Genomic DNA, 24898 nt, shown 5'->3' on the forward strand with positions numbered 1-24898 from the left:
TCCCTGAGAAATGGTATCCAGGCAACCGCAATAAGGGATGCTCTGGTTGTCGTAGTCTCTCAAAACCTCCATTTTTAGTTCAGTTATTCTCACCAGAACCTTTACGACTCTCAAAGCTGCATTTGTTTGATTCTTTGACATTCACCCTCTGAATCTCTTCATCTCTTCACCTCTGTGTCTCCCAGACAAAGCTCCTCTACAGTCTGTGCGGAAAACACTCAGGGATCTCTTCACCTCTAAGAGCAGACAGGCAGAGGGACAGTCTCAGGTGTGTGTGTGTTTGTGTGTGTGTACTTTTTCTGAAATACTTGTGTGAACACGACTCTCTTTGTCTTGTTAGTTATCTTTGTCACTTACAGTTTGTGTTTTTTTTAATATTTTGTAAAATTTTGTTTTATTTTCTCTGCTCAGGAAACTGTTCAGAGATGTCCGAGCTGTAACTCCTTAGCCAAGAAATGTTAATTTACTATTTATTTTAATGATGCAGTTTGAAGCCCCTGGGAGGAGTTTTTTGTTGATTATAAACAGACTGAAATTAATTCTGATTACTCTATATGAGCTACAAAAGCAAACCAGACCATCAGCGACAAGATTGATTATTTCTTTATAGTTATTTTTAACTGCTGGCGGGGGCTGGGTGTCAGATGAAGCGATTAATTACACGCTGCCTTTGTTTACATTTACCAGGGCAGAAATTTAAAGTGAGTGATACATGTGACTGTTAAAGAACCAGGGAATTCAGTTAAACCAGGAGATTTAGTTAAAAACCACTACTTAAGCATGTACAGGACAAAATCAGCATAGAGGTAAGTGGTACGGCTTTGTCCACAGGGGGCGCTAAAATCAACACAAACCAAAACCACAGGAGCTTTAATATTTGTTCTGTTATTGTGCCAGTTTAGCCATCTTTGTTTCAACTGCAGCCTAATGGTAGGTTTAAGGACAAGTAAAACACATATAAGCAGAATGGAAAAGTACAGAAAAGTATTGAATTAGACAGTAAAGAATAACCTTTGTTTATAGATAGTTTTGCTCGTATTCAGTTTTCTCTGTAATTGCATGTATACATGTCTTCACAAATAACAAGCTTGTCTGAACATTAAGGAGTTAAACAGTCATGTAGTTGCCTGCGTTCAAACAATGTTTTACAGGTATTATTTATGAGAGAGATAATAATATAGGGCAATGTATTTTATAATACTATGTATTTAGTATATTAATGGAAAATAATAGAAGTAAGCGGTACCAGTAAGTTTACTTCCTGTTTTTGAAGAGATGTTTTACAATAGAAAATTGGAATGTGGATTAAGTTTTCCGAAGGCTGCTCTACAATCCCTGACAACATAACACAAGTGACAACATATATAATCTAAACACTTTAATATCTGCACACTGATGTCAAAGATGATATGAACAATCTACTGAGAACTTGAGTCTGGGAAAAGTTTGGGATTTTAAAATAGAAAATACGTAGGAACCCTGTACTGTACATACCGCAGGTAACCCTAACAGCACTTAAAAAGTACAACAATACATGAAGCATAGATCAAAGCACGCTTTAAGTCATAAAATAAGTTATAAGTGATCATGGTCACACACTTGATTGTCTTTTAACCTTGATTTTAAATCAATTTGATATGAACAATATGTGTGACGGTCTCTGACAGGTGCTGGCAAACTGTTCCATCCTTTGTTATGAATCATTGAAATGCTAATAAGCCCCGTCCATTTGGCAAAGCCATCCCAAAACATTCTCACATTGGCACCACTGGGTTATAAATATTTATCCATTATTTTTCCGGGGTGAATTTTCATTAAGGGGTCTGCTTTCTATTCAGGAAGATACACAGTTATCTGATTGACAGAGGCACATGAATACACGACTGCTTCCCTATCCTCAGACAAACTCCCCGAAGTCGAGCGTCTTTTTTTTCAACCTTCTCTCATATGGAAATGGGTGAGCCAGATACTGGAGGTAGAGTTATTATTCGGCCTGGCAGGGAAAGCAATACATGTCATCTGTTTGAATGAAAACCACATTGGAAATACGCATATGCTTGTAAGCTTGCAAGATTAGAATTTGATTTCTGTTGTGCCCACTGCTGTGGCTTGAGAATTACCAGTCTGATTCTCTATTATGTTTTTGGATTCAATCCTACTCCTGCACGGGGATTGTTTTACAGCAGCGAGCCGCAATTCTGCTGTCCTGAATATCAAATAGATTCACAGTAGGAAATTGCCAACAGCGGCAATCAGGCCGAACCATGGCTGAACTCTGGCTGTGAATCAGGTATTTGTCTTCTGTATGGCGGGTAACCAGATACTGACCTTTATAATGTGATCTGGCTGGTGCAATAGTGTCAGCATGTTGTTAATTCTTGCATAGGTATTATTTCTGTGGTTGCAATGATAAACAATGAGAAGGCTAATACATTTACACAGAATGCAGAGGGGTAATTACTGTTTTGTAAAAGTGAGAAAGCAATAACGGGGAGCTTGTAAAACTGTCAAACCGTTCATTCATTTGAATGTAGGTGTTTGGTTATCAAACATTTAAACCTCAGCTGCATTTGGGCATAGACATCAGGGACGGGCTTTACAGACATTAACCCAGTGGTTCTCAAACTCTTTCGGTCATGCCCCCCTTTGGAGAAAGAAAAATTTCCAGGCCCCCCCGCCCCAACAAAATTTTCACACTTTTATTGAAAGAAAGTCAAGATCGTGTATATTCCATTCATTTTTCTAGTGAAGTAATTTGCCGTGCAAAAAGGAAAAAAAACACTTCAATTGCTCCATCAGACTTTTCAAATAGAACTATATGAAATGTGCAATAACTTTTTCAGAACAAGAACAGTAAAGTTCAATCAGTGCTAAGAAAAACAACAAACAGATTTTTGCTGCAGCTTCCAGACTTTTCAGACATATTACACAGACAGGTCTCTCTTCATCTCCTACCATATTTGCTGTAAATCCAAGTGCAAGATAAGCGTCTTCATATTTACTTCTTGGATTTTGGCGCCTGGTCAGCGTTAACGTCAGCCGACGTCGTCTTGTTGGTATCTGACTTGTCAGCTGTTTTTGTTTTCGCCGCTGTAATATATTTGTCCTTTGGCAATGCTAGGCACTCTGTGTGCGTCTGAATGTGAAATCTGTCATGGAAATCACCAGGGCAACGCGTTTGTGAGAAATGAGTCCGGGTTGTCCGACATCAAAACATAGTTCGGCCTGCTACATTTTCCAATTGAAAAAACACACAGGAGCGGTCACTGCCGTCCCAACAGGAGGGCGTGCCCCACAGTTTGAGAATCACTGCATTAACCAATAGTCCTGAAGTTGATGTTTGTTTTTAAAACTAAATGTAGTTTCACAACAAAACGGGTCACAACAGGCCTGAATCACCTTCTGCATCCAGTTTATTCATAAAGCTGCTGGATCTGACAGGACAGTTCAAAGCTCACATAATGGCTGGAAAACTTGAACCCAAAAGTATATGCTAAAACCAGCTCATATATAGAATTCTCTGATTAAGTGTATTCAGCAATATGAAACAGGGCAGTTCTTTGAGTGTCTTATATTTCCTCCCCTCCTGTAGGATTCAGATGAGCTTTTCTGGATTTAGAGGTGACATCTGATTCATCCACCTCAAAGGCACAGAAGTGACAGAGGATGTTTCTTAAACACCACTCATAAAAATGTCTCATCTCTCATCTGTCTCTTCCTTTTGTGTCTGCAGGAGCCCTGTCCTCCTCCCCTGTCAGACACAATGACGCCAGAAGAGGTATGGCATGGTTTGTGTGGTTTTACAGAAATGTGGACTTGATTGTTTTGAGCCGGGTAATCTAACGCTCACTCCTCTTTGCTGAGTCACCGAAGCTTCAGTCCAACATTTCTTATCCTGTTAGAAGTTACCAAGGTGGTGTGACTTTTTGCCTAAGAAAACGGTCAATAGGGTCTGTTGATTAATTTCCAATGCTGTGAGCAACACAGTCAAAATTCAGTTGTATTGGCACAGCATCAGAAGTCTTATATCTGAGAGTATAAAACCAAACCTATCCAACACAAGTTAGTTAGAGCTTGCCTTAGAGCAAATGAAGGAGTTTTTGTTGATCTAAGCTGTGAGTGAGGTCTTCCACAAATTTTAATCCATGTCTGACATCTCTCCTTTCGAGTCCTTGGCTTCAGATAAGTGAAATATATGACACCTCCCCCCCTCTAAACTTTGAGGATATCTGCTGTCTCACTTGCAGATTCCATATGCACTCTGTTTCAGCATTCAGCACTCCCGTGCCTTACGGTTGCTAACATAGGATTGGACAGTGGCTGTTCAAGGGAGAAGCTATGTGAAGAGTCAGTTGAGTGCTCAAAGTTTTACTTATCATGAGGTCTATGCTGGTAAACTTCTATATTAGCATTCAAATCTGTTTCACATGTAGGTCACAGGTGTTCTGATCTGTGTCACATTCATAAAGATTGAGAATTGGGGCACTTTGTAGCTGCAGTGTGAACACAGCCAGAATGTTCAATGTGACACATTTTTGTGTTGAGAGCACCCTAACAATGTTGTGCCCTCCAGTCCTCTCCTGTCTGCCGCTCTCTGTTGCTCTGCCTGGCACTTTTCCCGAAACGCCCCATAACATCCCCCTGTAAATCCTACCAGACTGCTGCCCCTGTCACAGCAGGCCGGGGCTTGTAGGTAAAATCTATACAGAGGCTAAAAGGTGTCAGACATCCTAAATCTCAGGGGGGGAGACCGGTGACATGCAAGGACGCAGCACAGGGTTACAAGGTTTTTTTTACAGCTCCAGAACTCTACTCAGTAGTTGCTAACTACATCGTCCTCCTGCAGACAAACACAGACAATACAAACACACACGCCTTTATATTCATCCCATTTTTAATAATGTTTCCTTATCATATGTAGTATGTATGTCAGCCCTCATAAAAACAAATGCTGATCCTTTCCTCTGCTGTGTTTGTGGAAGGGATTTTCTGAGAGTGACTCTGAACTAATGCCAGCCCATCCACCTCTGTGACCTTGTTTCTTATTGGCTGCTGCAGATCAAAGCGTGGGAAGAGGCGGAGATGGACAAGCCGATGGAAATCGATGAGATACGAGTGGACCCTTCCCCTTTCCAGCTGGTGGAGAGAACATCATTACACAAGGTTGGTGTGGAAAGACAGAGATAAAGAGGCGGCACAGAGGTCAGCAGATGTTTAAATCACAATTAAATAGCTGTTTAAGAGCACCTTGCTTTATTACTGTAATTTGGTTTCTATGATAACAGGATGTTGGATCAGGACACAATGTGAATACAGGTATTAAAGGAGAAGTTTGCTATTTTTAAATCTGGGCCCTATTTGTACAAATGTGGGTGTTGAAATGACTCCTAGGAACAAAAACTGTCCAATAGGTGGCCTCTGTAGGGATAGTTTCCGTAATGCTGTCGGACACCTGGAGTAACAATCTGAGCCTGTCGGTGTGTGTGATATATTACACATGTTACCAGATATGCAAGAGTACAAAACGGAAGCTTTTATTTTGAAGTCTCAGCGGATGTAATTTTGTCCTGTTGGAAGTGTTCGTGGTGAACATGGCGGTTGCCAATAAAGTGGTTATCGAGCAACTTTATAAGAGTGTTTTCTTGTCGTATAACAATTTCGACACACAAATTTGTACAAATGGGGCCCAGGTTTAAAAATAACAAACTTCTCCTTTAACACGTGAACCAATGATATTTCAGTATATGGAAAAGAAAAATCTGAGGATGGCTTAAGGTTGTAAAAACAAGTAAGTACACGTGTTCATAAAAACTCCACAGTTCTCCGCAAGTTACCCTTACAGAATTAAGTCAACATTTAACTTACACAGTTAGCAAAATATTTCAATAAGATTGTAAGATTATTTCATTTATCCTTAAAGACCCCCTCCAGTGAAAATCAAGTGTTTGACCTTGTAAACATCTCCATGTGGTGTTCTTCATGTGCTACGAGACATATCAGGGACAACATGAGCAGTCATCTCCATGGCAGGGTCTGTCTGAATTTGCGGAAAAAAACATATCAGACACAATTAATTATTTCAAGCAGAGCATTTTATGTCTTAAAACATGACTGGAGCTGCTCTTTAAATCTAAATTTGATCTTACCAAGCAAGGGAAAATGTTTTGATTTGTTTTTTTCATATTAACTTGAGGGTGATTTGAAGGACACTGTTTTCTCTCGGGGCAAGTCCAACATCTGTGATATCATTACAAAGAATGTGCCGCTGAGGTTAGTATTGATTCAAGTTTTAGTGTTAAATGCTCACTACCACTTTCACTGGACACATCAGTTATATTAGCCCCTGTTACTACGGCTCCTGGACACCAGGTGCTTCTTAAATCAGCAGTTTTTTGTGGTAACTACGTGTCTGTTGTTGTTGCTAAGTAATAATTCCCAACTTGCATTTGTTGGATGTTTTTTTGAGCAGGCAGGTGGAGAAGAGCACAAGTCCAGCTTTTTTCTTTTTAAAGTGTCCAGCTGCATAAAGACACTGTTCCAATGACTGAGAGCTCATACACAGTAACAGCCACTCTTTAGAAGCCTGGGCTTATTCTAACAAAGGAAAAAATATCTTAAGCAAACATAAAAGAATTCAAAGAAAGGGAATTTTGTAATTTTTCCTCCATTTTCATTCAAATGTGTGATTCATTATTTTATGATTTGCATGAAATTACTTGGATGTGAAGCCTGCAGTAGCTTTCAGTGCATAGACTAAGAGTTTATGCTTTTTATTACAGGTATTATACAAGCAAATACGCATATGATTGAAGTTTCTTAGCACCTCGAGCAGTTGTCAATTTCCCACACTCGGCTCTTTAAGTTATTTACTTCTGGAACACTTCATTCAGTGAGGGTGTGGATAACCTTGACAGAGGGAGGAATGCTCTGGTACATTAAAGCTGAAGACATGGATTTATTCAGTTTTTGAATGAGGACAGAATTCTTATTAACTGTTGTCAGTAGATGGAGGCTTTTTGTTTGTACGAGATGAAAAAGTCTCCATGTGTTTGCAGTCATTGATACAAACCTCATGTTTTCTTTTCTGTAAGACCGTGTGAACTGACAGTCTGTGAATTTCTGTTTATTTAGCATGAATGCAGAGGCAACTTTTGTATCATGTCACTGTTGAGGCCACAGTTGTTTTACATTCCACATACCGTAAAATCCAGAATATAAGTCGCACCAGAATATAAGACCTCTGTTTTTAGGGGGTATCCCAGAGGGAGAAAAGGTTTTCTATAGTTATGTATAAAAAAAACATGTTTACAAGTTATTTCAATTAATTTTCATTCGAAACACATTCAAAGCACACACAAATTAAAGCCTTCCCTTTTTTTTTTAACATGTCAACTTTGCAGTCCTGCTACCTCCCGATGATTGTTGTGAGGGTGGCGGCTGCACTGGCGATCATGACGTCGCATGTCTGTGATGAAGCTTTAGCTCGATTAAAGCGCCATCGTCTGGGTAAAATACCATAACACAATACGGTACCTCTCTCTGCATTGTATATGAATATATTTGGCACACCAGTATATAGGACGCAGCCCACTTTTTAGAAGAAAAAACAGTATTAAAAGTGCGTCTTGTACACTGAATTTTACGGTAAGTCATCAATGAGTCACACCAAAACTAATAACCAGCTCCAACCATGAGCTCGAAGCTACTACCGTCGTCCAACTGTTTACATTGATGACATGTTGATTATTCAATACTGAAAGGAAACGTCAGCACAGTTTTGTGTCATTTCTATTCTTTGTGTAAGTAAAACCAACCAGATTAAATATAACCAAATCCGTTTTTACAGCAGCTCGATTAATTCATTTTGTTTAGCTAATGTTTGCTTCGATAACTTGACCCGTTATGATTTCCAAAGCTGTTTGTATTTGTGTTGTATTGCCATTGTTAGATTTCTATACTTTGGTTTTTGTTTTTTAATTTTTTTCCCCTCCAGTGTTTCAATTAAACAATTCTCACCTTTTTATGACACATCTAAAGGGGATCCAGGATTTGCAGATATATACTGTATATTGAAGTGTGTAAACAGCTTGTACCATTGCTGTTGGTTTATTTTGTCATCAATGTGATTTCATTCTCATGGTAATATCCAGAATATTCTGCTTATTCATGTGCAAAGGGGGGCTTAGAGGTGGTGGTGTGCTGATGCATACAAAGAGGTAATCCAAAGTGTGACCTTAGCCGGGATATGAACTGAATAATTTGTGCAGAAAAACACGGCAAGTGACTTTTTCTTTCTGTGGTTCATTTGGAGCCTTGAGCCAGTCGGCTTTCATCTTTCTGTCTCTTTGACATTGTGTCTAGACGGAGCTGACAGAGAAGTACAGAGCCCGTAAATTGTCTGGATTCACAGACAGATGTAAAAGGCCGTCGTGGTCTGAGATGGAGAAGTTTGTCATAATGTGATGTGTGACCTTTTTCACTCCACAGACCCACACTTTATTCTCACTGCTGGGGCTCAGCCATGCCTATGTGACCAGTATCGGCAAACTGGTTGGGGTAGTGGCGCTGAAAGAGGTAAGAAACTTTATTTCTGCTTATGCTAGTCCTTTTTTTGTGTTGTTTGGTGTTCTCGGCTCGATTCTGTCTAATGAAGTTCACCTGAAACGATGGCGAAGCAGTCAATTTAATTAGATTCCCAAAGATCTGAGCCAGAAAAAGCCCTCTTGCTTTTTTAATACACTCAACTTTCAGAAGTCTTCTCATTTTGTCTCGACTTTGGGAGGTAAAAAAAAGATTTGCTTGATGTCTCATAAAGCTTTTCAATTATGTAATAGTACTCTGTTAGCATAATCAATATCATCTCTGTATGTTTCAGGCTTTCTTTGATATACTTCATTCCCTCTGTCTTTACTCGTTCACATATCTGTCTCCACTGTCACTCGTCCCCTCCTAAACCTCATTTCTTCTGCTTTTCTTTCTTTACTTTATCGATTCCTTCATCCCATCACATCAATTTCTCTCACTGTCTTCTCATACTTTTGCTTACAATCTACTTGTGTTGTTCCCTCTGTCTTCCTTTTCTTACACTTCACCTGTCTCCTTCTCCAATCCCCTTTTTTCTCTCCTTATCCTTCTTTCCTTCCTTCCTCCCTCCTCCAGCTCCAGAAGGCCATCGAGGGCTCCACGCGCTCTGGCGTCCGGCTTCGTCCTCCTCTTGCGAGCTTTCGCGATATCAAAAACAACTCTGTCTCTAAAGCTCCACCTTCTTCTCCCACTGCTCCTTCCTCTCCGACCTCCATACCCTCTCCCCCTGCTCCAACTGCTTCCCAGCCTCCTTCCCCCTCTCCCCCTCACCACCACCACCACCACCATCAACATCATCAGCCAGAGAGTGAAACAGAGGTGTGGATTGAGGGTGTGAAGCTTGAGGTGGAGGAGGGCAGCAGCGGCAGTGCAGGAAGCGGTGGTGGCAGCAGCAGCAGCTGCACAGGGGCCTTCAGCTCAACCAGTATGAGCTGTAGCTACAACAGCAACCTCACCCTCCCTCCCTCCTCCACTCCTCCCCCTGTCCCTTCTTCCTCCACTCCTCCTCCTCCTTCTCCTTCCCCCTCCATCCCTCTCTCCACCCTTACAACCCTACAGAGACTCCTTGAGGGGGATGAAGACAGTGATGATGAGCCAATGGTTTAGCTTAGACTGGAGTGATGTTTATGTTTTTTATAATGGAAAACTTTTTTAATGGTGTGAGCGTTTTTCTTTTGTTCTTAAGTTGTTGCCCATTTACCTCTTTTGTCTCCTCAAAGGCAGAGCAAAGATTCAAAGCAAAACTCCTTAAAGCTACTTTATAAAAAACAGCGTTTTTCTCTGCCCCGCCCACCTCATCCTCACTGTCCGTCCTTCAGCGCTCCGTATGTCCGTGTTTTTGATACTTGTCCTGCATCACCTCTTCTTATGTTTTTCACACATACACTCTCAAGTGTTCGACACATAACAGCTTAAATAGATGATGCCAATATGACACTTTCCTTCAGGATCTTTTTTTGTGCGTCAGGTGGTAGTTTACCATATTCACATGCCGGTCATTTTCGGGCGATACAGTTCAATTGCAGTTATAATGTCTGACACATTGTTATCATGTCAACGCTTCTCTATTGATCAGCAACTGAAAGGACAATGTGTTCTAAAAATCTGGAGGGAGATCTGACCATATGTCAAGGTTAAAAAAACATTTGAAAACCCAGTATGTACAGTTATGTACCATTAAGCCACAAGCAGCCGCTTAGCTCCGCCTTCCCTCTCTGGCAGACCAACCACTGCTGGGTGATGGAAAACATGTCACTAACTGCTGCTTGTGTATAGTAATACTATATACTGCAAATGCAAAGGCTTTATCAGTGAGCCATAGGCTCAATCACCATTGTGTTACCTCATTCGGCGATAGGTAGTGACTTCACAGACATTTATCTTTAAGATAGTAACCTATGTTGAACAGTAATCCAAACCTGCGCTGCCTGAACCACAAGTGCACCCAGTGAACCCCTGCACAGTAGTTCTTCGTTACCTCATCATTTATTTGTATTTAAAAAAAGCTTTTTTATCAGACGAGAGATATTGATTTTTTTTTAATGGCAACAGACCGTCTGGATAACAGTGGACTAATGGAGCTGCTCAGTCCGCTGTGGAAGATTGGCCAAAGCCCCAAAACGCCCTCCAGATTGTGTGCTGACCTTGTGGATGCAGCCTCAGAGCTCATCTCATCACGCTTAAGTTGATAGATGGTGCAGCTAAAGGCGGCTGACGACAGCCGAACCCCCACTGCAGATTTTTTTCTCCCAGTTTTACCAACAAGGACACCTTCCAGATTTAACAAAAAATAACTCTTCAAAAGACCAAAGAATATGATGAATAAGAGATCTCACACAGATATGCAAACACATGTGCAACAGGAGGAGGTGTACAATCCATAATGCCACTTCCATCATGCTCCAGACACATTGATAATTACAAAGTAATGGATGACGTTCATGACACTGACTGACAGCTGACATTTTGTCATGTATGTTTAACGAAGATGATGTATGTTGACAGAGAGAGATTTGGCAGCTAATGCATTAATTATCTTAATAAATGACCTCATTAGCCAAACTCTTTAATATGGAACTGTCAGGATGGGATTTATTCAGGATATAAGGCTGCTCATGTGAGACCTAAAGAGTAACTGCACACTTAAACATGTTTTTTGAGCTGTAATCTAAATTATATTGCTGTACTGTGATGAAACACATCAATGCTGTTGTTAATATTGACAACTCTTAGCAAATTTATAAAAAACGGTATTTCATGGGTTGAAAATGGCTCAAACACGCCATCTATTGCTTTAAATCAGAGGTGGGCGGTACACCCCGTCTTTGAGAGGGAGTCTGTGAAACCGCGCTCATTTTCAAATATATCCTGATAAAGACATATCATTCACTAGAGTTTACACTATTTTTGCTAGCACATTGTACATTAGCCTTAGCTAATGTTACGTTACCAGTCAGAGACTGCGCCCCTTTTCTCTTCAGAATCAGAAATAACTGTAACAGGCTGCACGTACGGTTGGCGCATCGGCACTTGCCGAAAGCTCCGGCTTCAGGTATTAGTGGGGGAACTGATAGGGCTCGGGACCACCACGGTCCTTCACCACACTAAGGTGCTCTTCAGGGGACTCTGGAGAGGAGAAGTCCTCCACCTCAAAAGAGCTCTTTGTGGCATATGTGCCTTGTGACTCTGTGTCATTCTCCATTTTTCTCTGCCCAGGGGAGGGGACGTCACTGAACTGCCGGACACACCCACCCCCCTCTCAGCCCCTTGCCCACTCTGAGCATTTTTCAAAATTGTGCAGTGGGTGCAGTTACACTTTAAATCAACAAACTTAAGGACAACCAAGGAAAAGCAGCTGCTCTTTAGACATTTGTGACCGATTGAAAATGGATTAGCTTTCTCTTCTTATTTTATACAGGAAAATAACAGCAAACAAATGACTGTTAAGACATGAAAGAGAGCAGAGACTCAACCAAAGCAGTCACGAATTCAAAGAGACTAGAAGCAGTGCAGGGGTTCAGGGCTGATGTTTGTTTCTTGTGAGTTCAGCGCTTTATGTGACACTTTGACATGATGCTCTTTTTGAAAATGAGAACTGTCACGCGACCACATTTTAATCGAAAGGTTATCACAAAGTTTTCTGCTCACCCTCTAGCCTCTTAATTAACTCTTAACCTACATCTACAAAATGAAACTCTAAAGATTAAATCTTATTTAACCCCAACCCTTTAATAAGGCGGGGGGCTTCCACACATCATTAGAGCTGCTCAGTTACTACCTTCATATTTGCATTCATGTGTTGTTGAACTTCTCTCTTTGGGGTGCACCTCTTTTCATTAATCACTCCATCTCGGCTTCTTATCTCTGTCTTTACCTCCTGGATTCAGTTCCTCAGGTGCTTCCTTAAAGTCTTTAAATCTACAGATTTCACAAAAAGCTTTTTTTTTCTTTGTGTCTGTGTGAATTCAAATGTGGGTCTGCTTCTAAAGGGGGCTCTGAAGCGTTTGTCCGTCTGTGGTTGTGGTTAATGTGTTTATTTTTTATCTTTTAGTAGACTCAAAATCATCTTAAGGTTTATAAACTGTGAAAATAAAGTTTTCTTAAGTGAAAAGCTTTGACGTTTGGTGCTCATGTGTTTGAATTTCACCTTTATTTACCCAGGGCAAACCAGGGCAGGGGAAAGGCAGCACATTTATCTGCAGAGAGACAGATTCATTTTTCAGTGAACTGGACCAGAAACTGAACTCTCCCAAGGTACAGCAAGAAAAGAGTTTTACTTTAGAAATCACACGAGAGGCTTAAAAAAGGTTAAACATTCCAATATGACAAAAACATTAAAAAAAACGTTACCTAGCACATACTTAGCTGGAGAAAAAAAAGAGTAGTATTTAAGCATATGATGGACTGTCCTATTAGATGTAGTGTTCAGAACTCATATTATTTTGTAAGAATAGGTGCTTATCTCTAAGACGTCATTTTGAAATTAGAGTCATTTGAGGCATGTGGTTATAGCTCCTCTGCAGACCACTGTGCAGTGAGGGATTGAAAATGATGGCCATCTCATTTTGGAAGAAATCTTTTCTATTACCTGATTTGCATCGACTCTACAGAAGCATTAAAGTGATTGAACAGTGGTGTAATTATGCAGCATCACTGACATTTCAATTATTTCTATATGACAGAAATACTACATTAAGTTTCACTTCCACTTAAAAAGCTGCTTAAATTCTCAATCTGCAGATGTGAGTGTGGACGGTGTGCTAGGACATGAACAAGAGGACAGATGATGATCACAGAGGTCAGGGACATGGTGGGTCATGATCACTGGAGTGTATAGAGCAAGTCGTCCTCTCCAGCAGCTGTAGGTAGAAACCTTGAGAAGAGATTATGTTAAGAGCAATGTCACAGTAATGGTTGATTACTTCTTAATGTGTCTGCAGCCACATTTTCACAAAGCTGTTAAATACACCACCCTGTGCATAGGCGTCAACTGAGTTTGGGAGAATATGGCTGCTGCCAAATTCTGGAAGCAATAAGGATGGTCAAATGCATTACAATAATTTATGCAGATCCACTGATGCACTTTCATCCTGCAGAGGACTTCTTCATTTGAGACAGCCGTCACTCTGTAACTGAGACTCCAGGCTGCAGTTTAGTTCATACTCTTCTTTGATAAACCACAAAATTATCAGGCTTCAAATGTTCTGAACTTATGTCTATATTTATACTTTCTTTGTCTCTCTCTATATTTTCACCCATTCACAAGAAGGCAGGTTGATGCTCCAAATGTCCTGGGCGTCCAGCCTAAGACACCCAACTACCTGTGTTGCCCCCAGTGTTGAAAGATCACTTACGCCATGCGTCTTTTTTACCTTCTAGAATTTTGCATGTATTTCAATGCATTTCTTTATCCTTTGTAGAGTTTAAACAGACGACTAATGATAATTGTAACCCTGCTTTCTGTCTGCGGTGTTGAAATATGCGCCAAAATGGATACAGTTAAAGGCATTATTACCATTCTTTCTAATCCATGCTTTACATGCATTAAACTGTGGAAAGAAGCTAGTGTAGTAAGTCTTTGATATAATATCGCAAAGCCGCAACTTGGCTTTTGCAAAAACAATATATATTTGTATCTGTAGCCCTTTTTTCACTGTGGTTCCGCCTCAGCGCCGTAACGAAGCTCCGCTGTCATGCCGCCATTGCCATTTTACATTGGACCAAGCAACGCCGGCATAAAGCCGCCTCAGTGGGTGTTTTTATTTAGCGTTGTGGCGTTGTGGAAGCAAAACATGCACGAGGTATAAACAAACATCGCATGCTTCACACACACGGCGCTGTTCCGCCCTGCTGGCTCCACTGTTTACACAGACGCCGTTTTGCCTCTGTTACGCCTCTGGTACTATGTCCAGTGCCGGCTGGCAGTGTAAAAAGGGCTCATCTTTCCGCCCATTCACAAGAAGGTACAAGCAGGCAGGAAATAAACTGTCGATGCTCAACATTTCCTGTGGGTCCAGCCCAAGACAACCAACTATCTGTCACCGATGCCATGCTCCTTTTTTTACCCTCTAGAATTTTGCATGTAATTCAATGCATATCTTTGTCTTTCGTAGAGTTTAAACAAAGAACTAATGATAATAATAACCCTGCTCTCTGTCTGTAGTGTTCAAATATGTGCCAAAATGGATACAATTAAACACATTATTACCATTCTCTCTAATGCACACATTACATGCAAACATTAGACTGTGAAAAGAAGCTAGTGTAGTAAGTCTTTGATATAATGTCACATAGATGTTTTTGCAAAAGCCAAGGTAAGGCTATTTACCTTTCAGTTTTTTTACTTCCTCTAACACACATACAGTTATGACAGATATTTTCTTTGACCAACTCACAACCACATACGTCTTCTTTTCATATGAAGTATGAAGCATGGAGCTTTCAATGACTTCATCTATTATGGATCCTTTCTTTCTTTATTCAAATGTATTTTGATGTTTTTAAATAGCATTAACAAAAACACACCACACCGCTGACTTTGTGAACCAAAGCAGAACAGCAGGCTCACAGGAAGCCTCCAAATAACTCAAAAAGATAAAAGCACTTGAACCAACAAGGGCACTTCTCTGTGTTCAAGTCTTAACGGCCCAATTTAATGAATGAGGCTGTTGTAGCGACAAGTTAAAGTGTTTTTGATGACTACAAGAAAACGAACACACCTCATTGAAGAAAACATCTGACCTTCACACGGCAGCTTGGAAAACCTGCAACTGGACGTTTAGGTCATGCTCCTTTCTTTCCTCGTCTTTGTTCGTCTGTTTGTATTATAACTATGTAGACTGAATGTCAGAGCTTTATTCTGTGTGTGGGTGATTTGTTGTATCTAGTTCTTTTAGACCTATTTCAATTTTACAATGAGAGTGAGGATGCTTTTGGAAAGTGATGATATTTGCAATTTGACTGCAAAGGCTTTGCCCAGAATGAGGTTAATGAGTAAATGAAGTTCTGAATGTGCTCAGTTGTTGGCATATGTATGCGTGTGCACTCTAGTGAAACAGAACAGCACAAAGAAGATCATTTTCCCAGAATATATATATATTTAACACACAAACAAAGCTACATTCATACATACATACAGTCTTACATTCATACAAATACACATAATTTTGTTGATTTTCTTTTTTATTACAAAAAGCGATTTGATATATTATTACTTTGTATACTGTGTTATACTGTTAGGGCTAGGTCACTGTTAAAAAGCATGCACTTTCTTTTGATTGTGTCCAGATCATGTGTTTGCAAATGACTCCAAGTATGTTTGGCACAGGTCGCTCTGAGCATCAGAATGGACCGCGTTTACCTCATCAGAACACCTCAGGTAGGTCTCAGAGAAAAATCCATCAATAAGCAAATCAATCAGTTTCCTGTGGCCAGGTCAATTTCCTCTCCCTCCAGGGTTGCTCAGGTGTGACACCAAGCTACTTCTGGTACTAAGCAACCTCATCCAACCACTCAGAATTATTTGCAAATACTGTTTTACCCAAGTCTTATTGATTCCATGTTTGTTGTATTGCACTGAATATTTAACAAGGCCCTTTTTCTCCTCTTCTTCCCCACACATCAATCCGTTCACTGTCAGACTCAGTCCTGGTTCTTTGGTCCTCTTGGTCCACATATTTTCTGAATCCATCTTAAACTCAGACAGCTTCAGTAGCTGAGTTAAGTCTCCTGTCTGCCTTGAATATTATGTGTTCATAGTCACATATGTATTAGTCTCTTCTTGGCATTTCCTTTGTGTACATTACATCCCACGTCTGAAAAAGTCTTCTTGCATTTCCTTGGACTCAAAGTGGGTAAATAGTTGGGAGGGTGTTGGGGTTGGGATAGAATAGCTTGATTGATTATTGAAGTATTTATTTGCTGTTTTTGTCAGTTTTTTTTCTGGTCCTATGATTTAGTTGGTTGCAACAACAACAATAGAGCCCTCCTCCCCCTCTTCGTCTTTCTCCTCCAGCAACTGGACGACGCAGGGCGTGACGTCAAACGGTATCCTCTCCCTGACGGATTCATTGGTCTGTGCTGGCAGTCCTGGACTTGAGCCTCTGGTAAAGAGGGCGTCCTCCCTCAAAGGGGACGGGGTCAAAGAGCACGGCTCCGGCTCCAAGGTTAATGTAACCTCTTCTACCTGTAATGACAGTAAGTGTTCAAAAGACAGTTCTTGATGGTACAGCTGTATAATAGGTAATAAAAGCTCTGTTCCTCCTTTATATTTGGCCAAGTGTTCACATGTCCTTAATTATATAGTCTCAATTTGTGAACATTTTTAATCAATTGCCTTTTAATCTAATGTCAATGATGAATGTGTTGTTAGGAAACTCAGATTGCAGCATTAACCTAATCAAATGGGACTTTTCAAAAGTAATATATGCGGCGGAGCCTTCAATTATCGGGAAGGTTTCCAGTTTCCGGTTTCACTCCTGGAGGCAAACACCTCGACTTTTAAGAGTAACCTTTCTTTTTGGTAAGACTAGATAGGGCTGGCTCAGGCTTACGATGCACCAGCCCCTAGTTATGCTGCTCTCGGCTAACGCCAGGGACACACTGTTTGCCTGAGCCGCGCTGAGCATAATGCTTGTTACTAATCCACCAGGACCTGCTTGACCTCTTATAGATAGATAGATTTACTTTATTGATCTCAAACTGGGAAATTGTGGCGTTACGGCAGCAGGTTATCAAAGCCACTACAGCACAGGAGAAAATAAATACACAGTAAAAATGACCCTAACACTGCTTGTATTGTTATAATCATTCATACTTCAGTTGTGCTATGTATTAATATAAAATTCTTCATATCTCTATTATAATAGTTGCCAGTATTATTGTTAGTATTATTGTCACAGTGTTTGTCGTTAGTGTGTCTCCCTGTCCTCATGTCTCTCTCGCTGTCTCTCCATCCCTCTCTGTCTGTCTCTCTGTCTCTCTCTCTCTCTCTCCATCCCTCTCTGTCTCTCTCTCTCTCTCTCTCTCCATTCCTCTCTCTCTGTCTCTGTCTCTCCATCCCTCTCTGTCTCTTCATTCCTCTGTCTGTCACTCTCTCTCCATCCCTCTCTGTCTGTCTCTCCATTCCTCTCTGTCTCTCTCTCTCTCCATCCCTCTCTGTCTCTCTCTCTGTCTCTCCATCCCTCTCTGTCTCTCTCTCTCTCTCTCTCCATCCCTCTCTGTCTCTCTCTCTGTCTCTCCATCCCTCTCTGTCTCTCTCACTGTCTCTCCATCACTCTCTGTCTCTCTCTCTGTCTCTCTCTCTGTCATGCTTTCTCGACCCAGCTAATCGAATCAGATGGCTGTCCACCAATTAGTTTGGTTCTGCTTCAGATTTCTTCCTGTCAAAAAGAAGTCTTTTCTTGCCCAGCCAGTAACTGCTGAAGATGGATTTAGCTGTGTTACTGATTTATTATGAAAACATGATCATCATGATTTTATTTTGCACAAACAATGTTTCACTTAAAGGAGATTTTTTATTTTTTATCAGACCTTGGAGCAAAGAGGCCATAGAGGTAACTCACCTTCGTCAGCTCCTCCTCTTCCTCTTCATGTTGCTCTGGGATGCCCTCAGACTCGGGCTCTGGCTCCTCTCCGACTGTCTCCACCACTCCTCCGACCATTTCAGCCATCTGTCCACTCAGCTGCCCGACGATGTCAACCTGCAACCAGGTAAGTTTGCTGATTTAAATTCCTGTCCTTTGTTGTTGCACTGGATTTAAACTGGAGGGAGATTTGTCAGGTCACTATTATTTTAACATATTATTATTCACAAGATGACATTGACTCCTCAATTTCAGTCGCTGGTATCATTCATAGAAAGGAAGAAACAGACAAAGAAGATAGATGGGAAGAAAGGATGATGGACAAGCAGAAAATGAGCTCCCCTGTCCCGACCACAGCTTGGTTCGCCTGTGCAGGACATCAGAGAAAAAAAGACAGATACTTAGACAAGCACAACAGACACAGATGCTGAATCCAAATGCTTAGAGTTGCAATCTTGCGGACTTTACAGCATGCTACCCCGAACACTGGGCGGTTTCAAGGATGACCATTGTCAAAATTCATCGGGTCCACTTTTGGCTGTCATGCAGACTTTTGGCAGTGCTCCATGCAGATTTCCAGCCTGTCTCCTACCTTCTTGACTCCCCTGGCAGTTTCTCCCATCATTCACTGCACTACAGATGTGTGCTAAATGTGCCTGCTGATATAAACAAAGCCAGATTCAGACAAAAACAGATTAGCCAGGATGAAAGCCAAACATGATGGAAAATGACCAAAAAGGCTTTTGCAAAATATTAACAATCGGCTTTTTTCACCTGAGAAAAGACACGAGCCTGAGAAAGGAGACCAAAGAAGATAAACCTTAGCTTCCTCCAACAGCAAGACAGTGTTAAATGTATTAGAAGACATGCTGTCATTGCAATGTTGCCTGTTGGTTCACTCATTCTGTAACAGTGACTAAATGTAGATGCATAGACACTCATGCACCCCTCTGCCCTTGCAAATTCTCTTAGCTGTTCTGTTAGAATCTGTTTAACCGTCATCTAGTCCGCAAAGTCTGTAATCTGACCATTTGGATTCAGCAGGCGAGTGCCTACATGGTGTGCTTCAACCTGCGCAGCTCCCCACAGGTCAGCTAGCCGAGGGTGGGTGGGAGGACCGAGGCTGTGGATGGTGCTGTTGGGAGTGGCTTGGAGGGAATGGGAGGCACTGTGTGGCCTGTGCTCCATCGACTGTAATCAGAGACAGGACAGGAAAGAGACAGTTCATGAACAAAAGCTTAATATATTTAAAAGGAGCTGATTTAATTGTCCTTAAAGGATGACTCACTGTTTTTCATTTTTCACTTTTCTTGATTTTAAAAGCTTGTTTTTCTTTGGAACCCAAATGTGTCCACCAACTAGAGACTGTAAACATTTTAAAGCCCTCCAGCTCCTGACATTCTCAGCTGCTCAGTAATGGAAAACAATTTCATCGTTAGCAAATGCATCACTTCCTCTACTTCCTCTTCATGTCACAACATGACTAAGTAGTTTCCGGTTTTTGGCAATCTTTGCTCGAGACTTTTGGAGGAAGAGGAGGCTTTATTAATTTGCTTCACCTCCCTTCACCTCCTCCTTCTAATAATCGTCTTCTTCTACTTTAAACACCGCTCTCAATTATGAGTCAGGGAGGGTGCTGCAGGGAACATTGGGGAAATGTCTCAGGCTCTTCAGCATAGACTGATGCTCAGAAAATTGACGGACTGATTGAAAGCTTTTTTATAAATGTAATTTAATATATTCAATAGTCTCCTTCACGGGGGGAGGGGCGGGGACCATATAATACACAGTAAAGCTAACAAGCTCACGGATCAGTTCACCTTTTCTGAGACACAGTCCCCGACCTTTCAGGTTATTATTTCATAACAGTCAGTTATTTAATGAGCTCTGAGATGTACCAATGCAAGAAAGCTGAGAGACTTGATGTCAAAGTTCATCATGGTTCGATTTGTTTGCAGAAAACGTCCCAGCAGCCTGAGAGCTGGAAGTCTGTAGCTTATTTACAACCCACGTATCCAACGACTTCACAGGTCACATAAAGTTTAACTTCATTGTGTCAAACAGTTTGATCACTCAGGAGGCACCTTAATACTTTGTGAACACGCATGTATGTACGTACGTGTGTGCCTGTATTCATGTTAGTGTTGATGCAAATAACACATTTAGGAGAATTGCATTTGCTAACTGTAAACTACTTTCAGTTTCCCACAGGATTTAGTTAGACTACGGTGGGAGAGTCTGTACCTTGCAGGGGGGCCCTGGGGCATTCTCCCCCGGAAGAACATTTTGTACATTTTGAATTTGAATTGAATTTGAATTTTGAATTTTGAAAGTTTATTTTGAACCAAAAAAAAGAAAGAAAAGAAAACAACAACAACACAGACAATGAAAAGTTTGTTCAAAAAAGAGTGGGAAGAAGTCGAAACGTATCTAATCCCACCCCTTCTCCCTGCACGATGATTTATAAATCTATAAATCTATCCTTCCTTAGAAATACTACTATTAATAACAATCATAATAATAATAATAATAATAATAGTAATAATGAACATGATTTATACTAAATATACACCATATATATTCTTCATTTATAGAAAAGGACTAAGACAAAAGGACCTAGCACTAACAAACACAACATCAAAGAAAAGAACCAACTAATAATGACATAAAGTATAAAAAACAATAATTCAAAAAATAATAATCAATAACAGTATCCTGTGCACACCTAGTGACTGTCACACCCCCACTTCATCCCTGTATCCCGTGAAAACATTTTCTTTATATTTTACTGTTGCATGTTTGGACATTGCTTGATCTCCTCACCTATACTGTTCCACAGTCTCACCCCACAGAATGCAAAATCTTTTTCTATTTGTACGGATTTTGTTTATTTTGAAGTTGTATTTTCCTCGTAATTGATATCCCCCTTCTCGATTCTTAAACAATTTTTGAATATTTTGTGGCAGAAAGTTATTATTAGCTTTGTACATGATTTGTGCTGTCTGGAATTTCACTATGTCTGTAAATCTTAATAATTTTGACTGTATGAAGAGTGAGTGAGTATGATCCTGATAGCCGACATTATGAATGACCCGTATTGCCCTTTTTTGTAGAATAAAGTTAATGGAACAATCTGGTGCACTTTGAGACCAAAATGAAGAGGCTAGAAATGTGTGCTCTTATAAACAAATTGGTTGTATTATATGAATGATGATGACATGGCAAACGTCTTTTTTTTAAGTCTGTTTTCCCTTCGGTTCATTATGAAACTGTGACTGGACAAATTAGACTACGGCGGGGCCTGACCTGCTGTTGTTGGTACTGCAGGAACTGTTGCTGCTGGTAGTGGTGGAGCTGTTGGAGCTGTTGGAGTTGGTTGTGCTGCTGCAGGGTGAGATGAGTCTGGTGCTGCTGAAGGTAACCGCCCACTGTCCCCTCATACCCCTCACCAGGTGTACCCCCTGCTCCACTGCTGCCACCTGGAACAACCGTAAAACCCTTCAGAGACATTGTCAGGTGTTTATAGACAGAGCATAAGGAAAAAAATCCTCAATCCTCACCAGCGGCCATGATGTAGGAGCCGCCTCCAGGCGAGGCCACGCCCGAGGGCTGGCTAGTGATTGGGTCCCAGGCATCTGAGGACGACAGACAGTACAGGCCCTGTGAGACGTAGGTGTGAGGCCAGACATCTGCAGAGGAGTGATGGAGCACCTGGTCTGTACAGAGAAGTACAGGCGAGAGAAAGAAGGAGTGAGACGGTGGAGAAAGTGAACCGTTTAAGAGAAAAGAAACTAAGAATAATAGAGGCAACACGAAGAAAAGAGAATTCAATCCATCCTCAGACTGTGAGTTGTTGATTTAATAATCATCAGCATAGTTTAGAAGCTCCTAAAGAGCTGCACACAGATATACGTGAGTGTATCCGAGTATGATAAGCCCGTCTTTCTGCAGCAGCATTATAATCATAGAGGGAGCCAGAACACTTAGCCTATGGAGGAGAAACATCCCCTCAGTCCTGAAGCTGATGTTTAGTAGATTTTTAAATGCCATTTGTCTGTGCATGTGTGTTTACAGTACGTGTGTATTGGTATGCTAGATGAAGCACTGAGCCCATATGGTGCAGTTAGTGAGAGCAGGGCTAACTCCTTGTGCTAACCTACAGGCTCCCTCAGAGTTGGACAGCGCTTTGCTTTGCTAAACACCAGCAAGAACGACAACAGATACCATTCACAGTCTGACTCTGTGCTGTGACAGTTCAGGTATAGATGAGTTTTTTCTTACTTTTCCAGCAGCCATTAAAACCAGAAGCTAAGCAACAGAATTGATTGTTTTTGTTTTGACTTTTTTATGACGTTATGTGTCTTTTCCTGCGAGGTCAGATGGGTTTTCCTAATGTTGCCTGAGGAAATTGAGTTTGTTAGCGGGGTTATTTTCCAACAAAGTGAAATCCTCTTAACATCTTTTCATGCAACACCTTTCCTTAATATTACTCTTCCTTTAGTTTGTAAGTCAATTATTTTACCCAAGCCCACGACGCTCCATCACAATGTATTCTGATATTTAAAAGAAAAGCTGTCTGAATTTCTCATTTGGGTGTTTTGAGTAAGTAGCCGTCGGCAGTGATAGACAGAAATGTGCAGCTGTGAGCCTGCCCTCCAAAAGTCCTTTACAGCTGGTTTGCAGAATCGCTGACGGGGCTGTTTTCACTCTCTAATGGGCTCTGATTTTCCCAAACTGTGCATTTACATACAATAGAAAACATTATGATTAGAGGTGTGGTCCAAAGACGTACAACCGAGTGCTGCTTTACTCTCTAAGATAGGATTCAAATGGCTAAATGACTAATCCAAGTCTCCTGAGTTTGACCTCTAGCTCTAGGTATGACAACACAATTCTTGCAATGGCTCCACATTATAAAGGATTCCATCCGAATACTGCAGCAGCTAGAAGCACTCAGAGGCTAAATCCTGCACTCATGCTGAATATCCCTTTTCTGAGCGGTTTAAACTGCAGTACCTCTGCTCGTGATGCTCTCCTGGTTGACCTCACTGAGGTGAGCGACGCTGCCCTGGTTGGAGCCTGCTCCCATGCTCTCTCCGTCCATCGAGTTCCAGCCGAACAGAGTCGCCTCAGAGATTGCAAACTGCTGCATGATACCTAAAGAGGGATGTCAATGTTTGCTGAGAGGCAGTAGTGCTGATAGAGTAGAGTCAGATCCTTGAACTCACTGAAGCAAATTTAGAGATGCTTAAAACACACAGAGGTTAATTAGTGACAGAAAGAGAGGAGGGACAGTAGACCTGAGGGGAATAGAAGAGAGACAAAACATATTGTTGAAGAATCCATTAAATGTATTATTGTGACGTAACTTGTGATTTAAGCCCCTAGAAAACAATTCAAAAATGTTTGGTTTAATTTTATATACAAGAAAAAGATTAGTGATGCACGATATTAGATTTTTTGCCGATATCCGATATGCCGATATTTTACAACTCATTTAGCCGATTACCGATACCGATATTTTTTTCCTGCACACCTAATTGCAGAGATCATCAACTCTCTTCTGTATTGGAATTAGCGTACAGTATAATGGTGATACTCTTACCACATTTGTTACAACGGTCGGGGTGACGGGTCTTGAGATGGTTAATCAAGTTTGTAGTGTTGACAGACTTTGCCTTGGCTCCTCCTCGCATCACCGAAGCTGAGCAGTCATTGCAAACAGCAGTTTTGCTGTCTATTTCGGACACTTTGAAAAACTTCCACACCACGGACATTTTGGCTTCTAACTCTCTCATGCTGCAGGTAGACACACGTGACGTCATCAAGCTGCGCCGCGCAGGTCTTCTTCGCGCCGGGGACATTGCGTCGAGGTCGGACGTGTTGGCCAATATCCGATAGTTAATTCATTTTAGTTAGTTCATTTTTAAGCCGATATCGTCCGATACCGATAACGTGCCGATAATATCGTGCATCCCTAAAAAAGATACCAAGTCTCTTTTCACTATTTCCTAACTTGTGTGTTTTAATGTGTTATTAGCACCAGGGAAAAATGTTAAAGATGCTTTCAGATCATTCAGATAACTGCTCACACAGTTAGCCTCAGCATGACCAGGATATTTTCTGGTGTTATATGTTGTATTTATTCTTTGAAGAAGGTGTATCACCTGTAGATACAGTCCTCAGATGTAGCCTCACCTGCAGCGAAGCGAGCCTCTTTCTCGCCATCACTAAGGTCGCTGTAAGCGTCGTTCTCCATCCTCCTCTCCTTTTCTCTCTGCAGGTTGGTATGTCCCGCGCCCCCCATAGGCCCTGCAGATGGTTTGCCCCAGCTCTGCCACTCGATCATGTGGGCGACTCGACCCTGGGCCATGGCAGTGGGTTTGGTAACTTTGTCCTTCATGGAGCGAGACACACCTACAACAGGTAAGGGGGCGAGCAAAGGGAGGACCAGCAGCACATACACACACACACATTCACACACACAACACACATACACAAACAGTGTCAAGACTACTTCTGACCTCAGCAGGTGAAGACTCCTCCAACTGAGGCTTGGGGGGGAAAGGGTAGAGTGGTAATGAGATGAGTTGTTGGGAAACTGTGATAGATGAAACTATAAGGGATACTGCCCATTGGGTTGTAAAGGTCTGGGCATAGACCGTGAGTATGAGAACATGGCAACGACCTTGTGTCGGATTTGCTTTAGAAATATATTTTTAAAATTAGGA

General features: G+C 41.2%; 2 protein-coding genes across 7 annotated transcripts in view; one reads left to right on the forward strand and one right to left on the reverse strand.

Moving 5' to 3' along the window:
- The window catches only part of clcn1a (chloride channel, voltage-sensitive 1a), a 36721-nt gene extending 27020 nt beyond the window's left edge, over positions 1 to 9701 (forward strand). Inside the window, exons 20-24 of the mRNA XM_069681228.1 lie at positions 186 to 268; positions 3734 to 3778; positions 5059 to 5163; positions 8488 to 8574; positions 9160 to 9701. Coding sequence (XP_069537329.1) covers positions 186 to 268; positions 3734 to 3778; positions 5059 to 5163; positions 8488 to 8574; positions 9160 to 9690 — 851 coding nt within the window. The 3' untranslated portion in view covers positions 9691 to 9701. The remainder of the gene's footprint in view (positions 1 to 185; positions 269 to 3733; positions 3779 to 5058; positions 5164 to 8487; positions 8575 to 9159) is intronic.
- Positions 9702 to 15671: 5970 nt separating this feature from the next.
- Positions 15672 to 24898, reverse strand: part of fam131ba (family with sequence similarity 131 member Ba) — a 60396-nt gene continuing 51169 nt past the window's right edge. For 4 of the 6 annotated variants that reach the window (XM_069682181.1, XM_069682180.1, XM_069682185.1 and 1 more), the window contains 7 exons: positions 24366 to 24584; positions 23184 to 23324; positions 21728 to 21883; positions 21474 to 21646; positions 19224 to 19358; positions 18147 to 18284; positions 15672 to 16768 (listed from right to left, as the gene is read on the reverse strand). In XM_069682181.1, the coding sequence (XP_069538282.1) occupies positions 16538 to 16768; positions 18147 to 18284; positions 19224 to 19358; positions 21474 to 21646; positions 21728 to 21883; positions 23184 to 23324; positions 24366 to 24584 (1193 nt within the window). In that variant the 3' untranslated portion in view covers positions 15672 to 16537. The remainder of the gene's footprint in view (positions 16769 to 18146; positions 18285 to 19223; positions 19359 to 21473; positions 21647 to 21727; positions 21884 to 23183; positions 23325 to 24365; positions 24585 to 24898) is intronic. The other 2 variants (XM_069682184.1, XM_069682182.1) reach the window with 2 other exon arrangements.

The sequence above is a fragment of the Semicossyphus pulcher genome, unplaced genomic scaffold (assembly GCF_022749685.1).
Source record: "Semicossyphus pulcher isolate SPU_LCO1_2020_fin unplaced genomic scaffold, fSemPul1.0.p SCAF_5, whole genome shotgun sequence".
In the NCBI taxonomy this organism is placed as follows: Eukaryota; Metazoa; Chordata; class Actinopteri; order Labriformes; family Labridae; genus Semicossyphus; species Semicossyphus pulcher.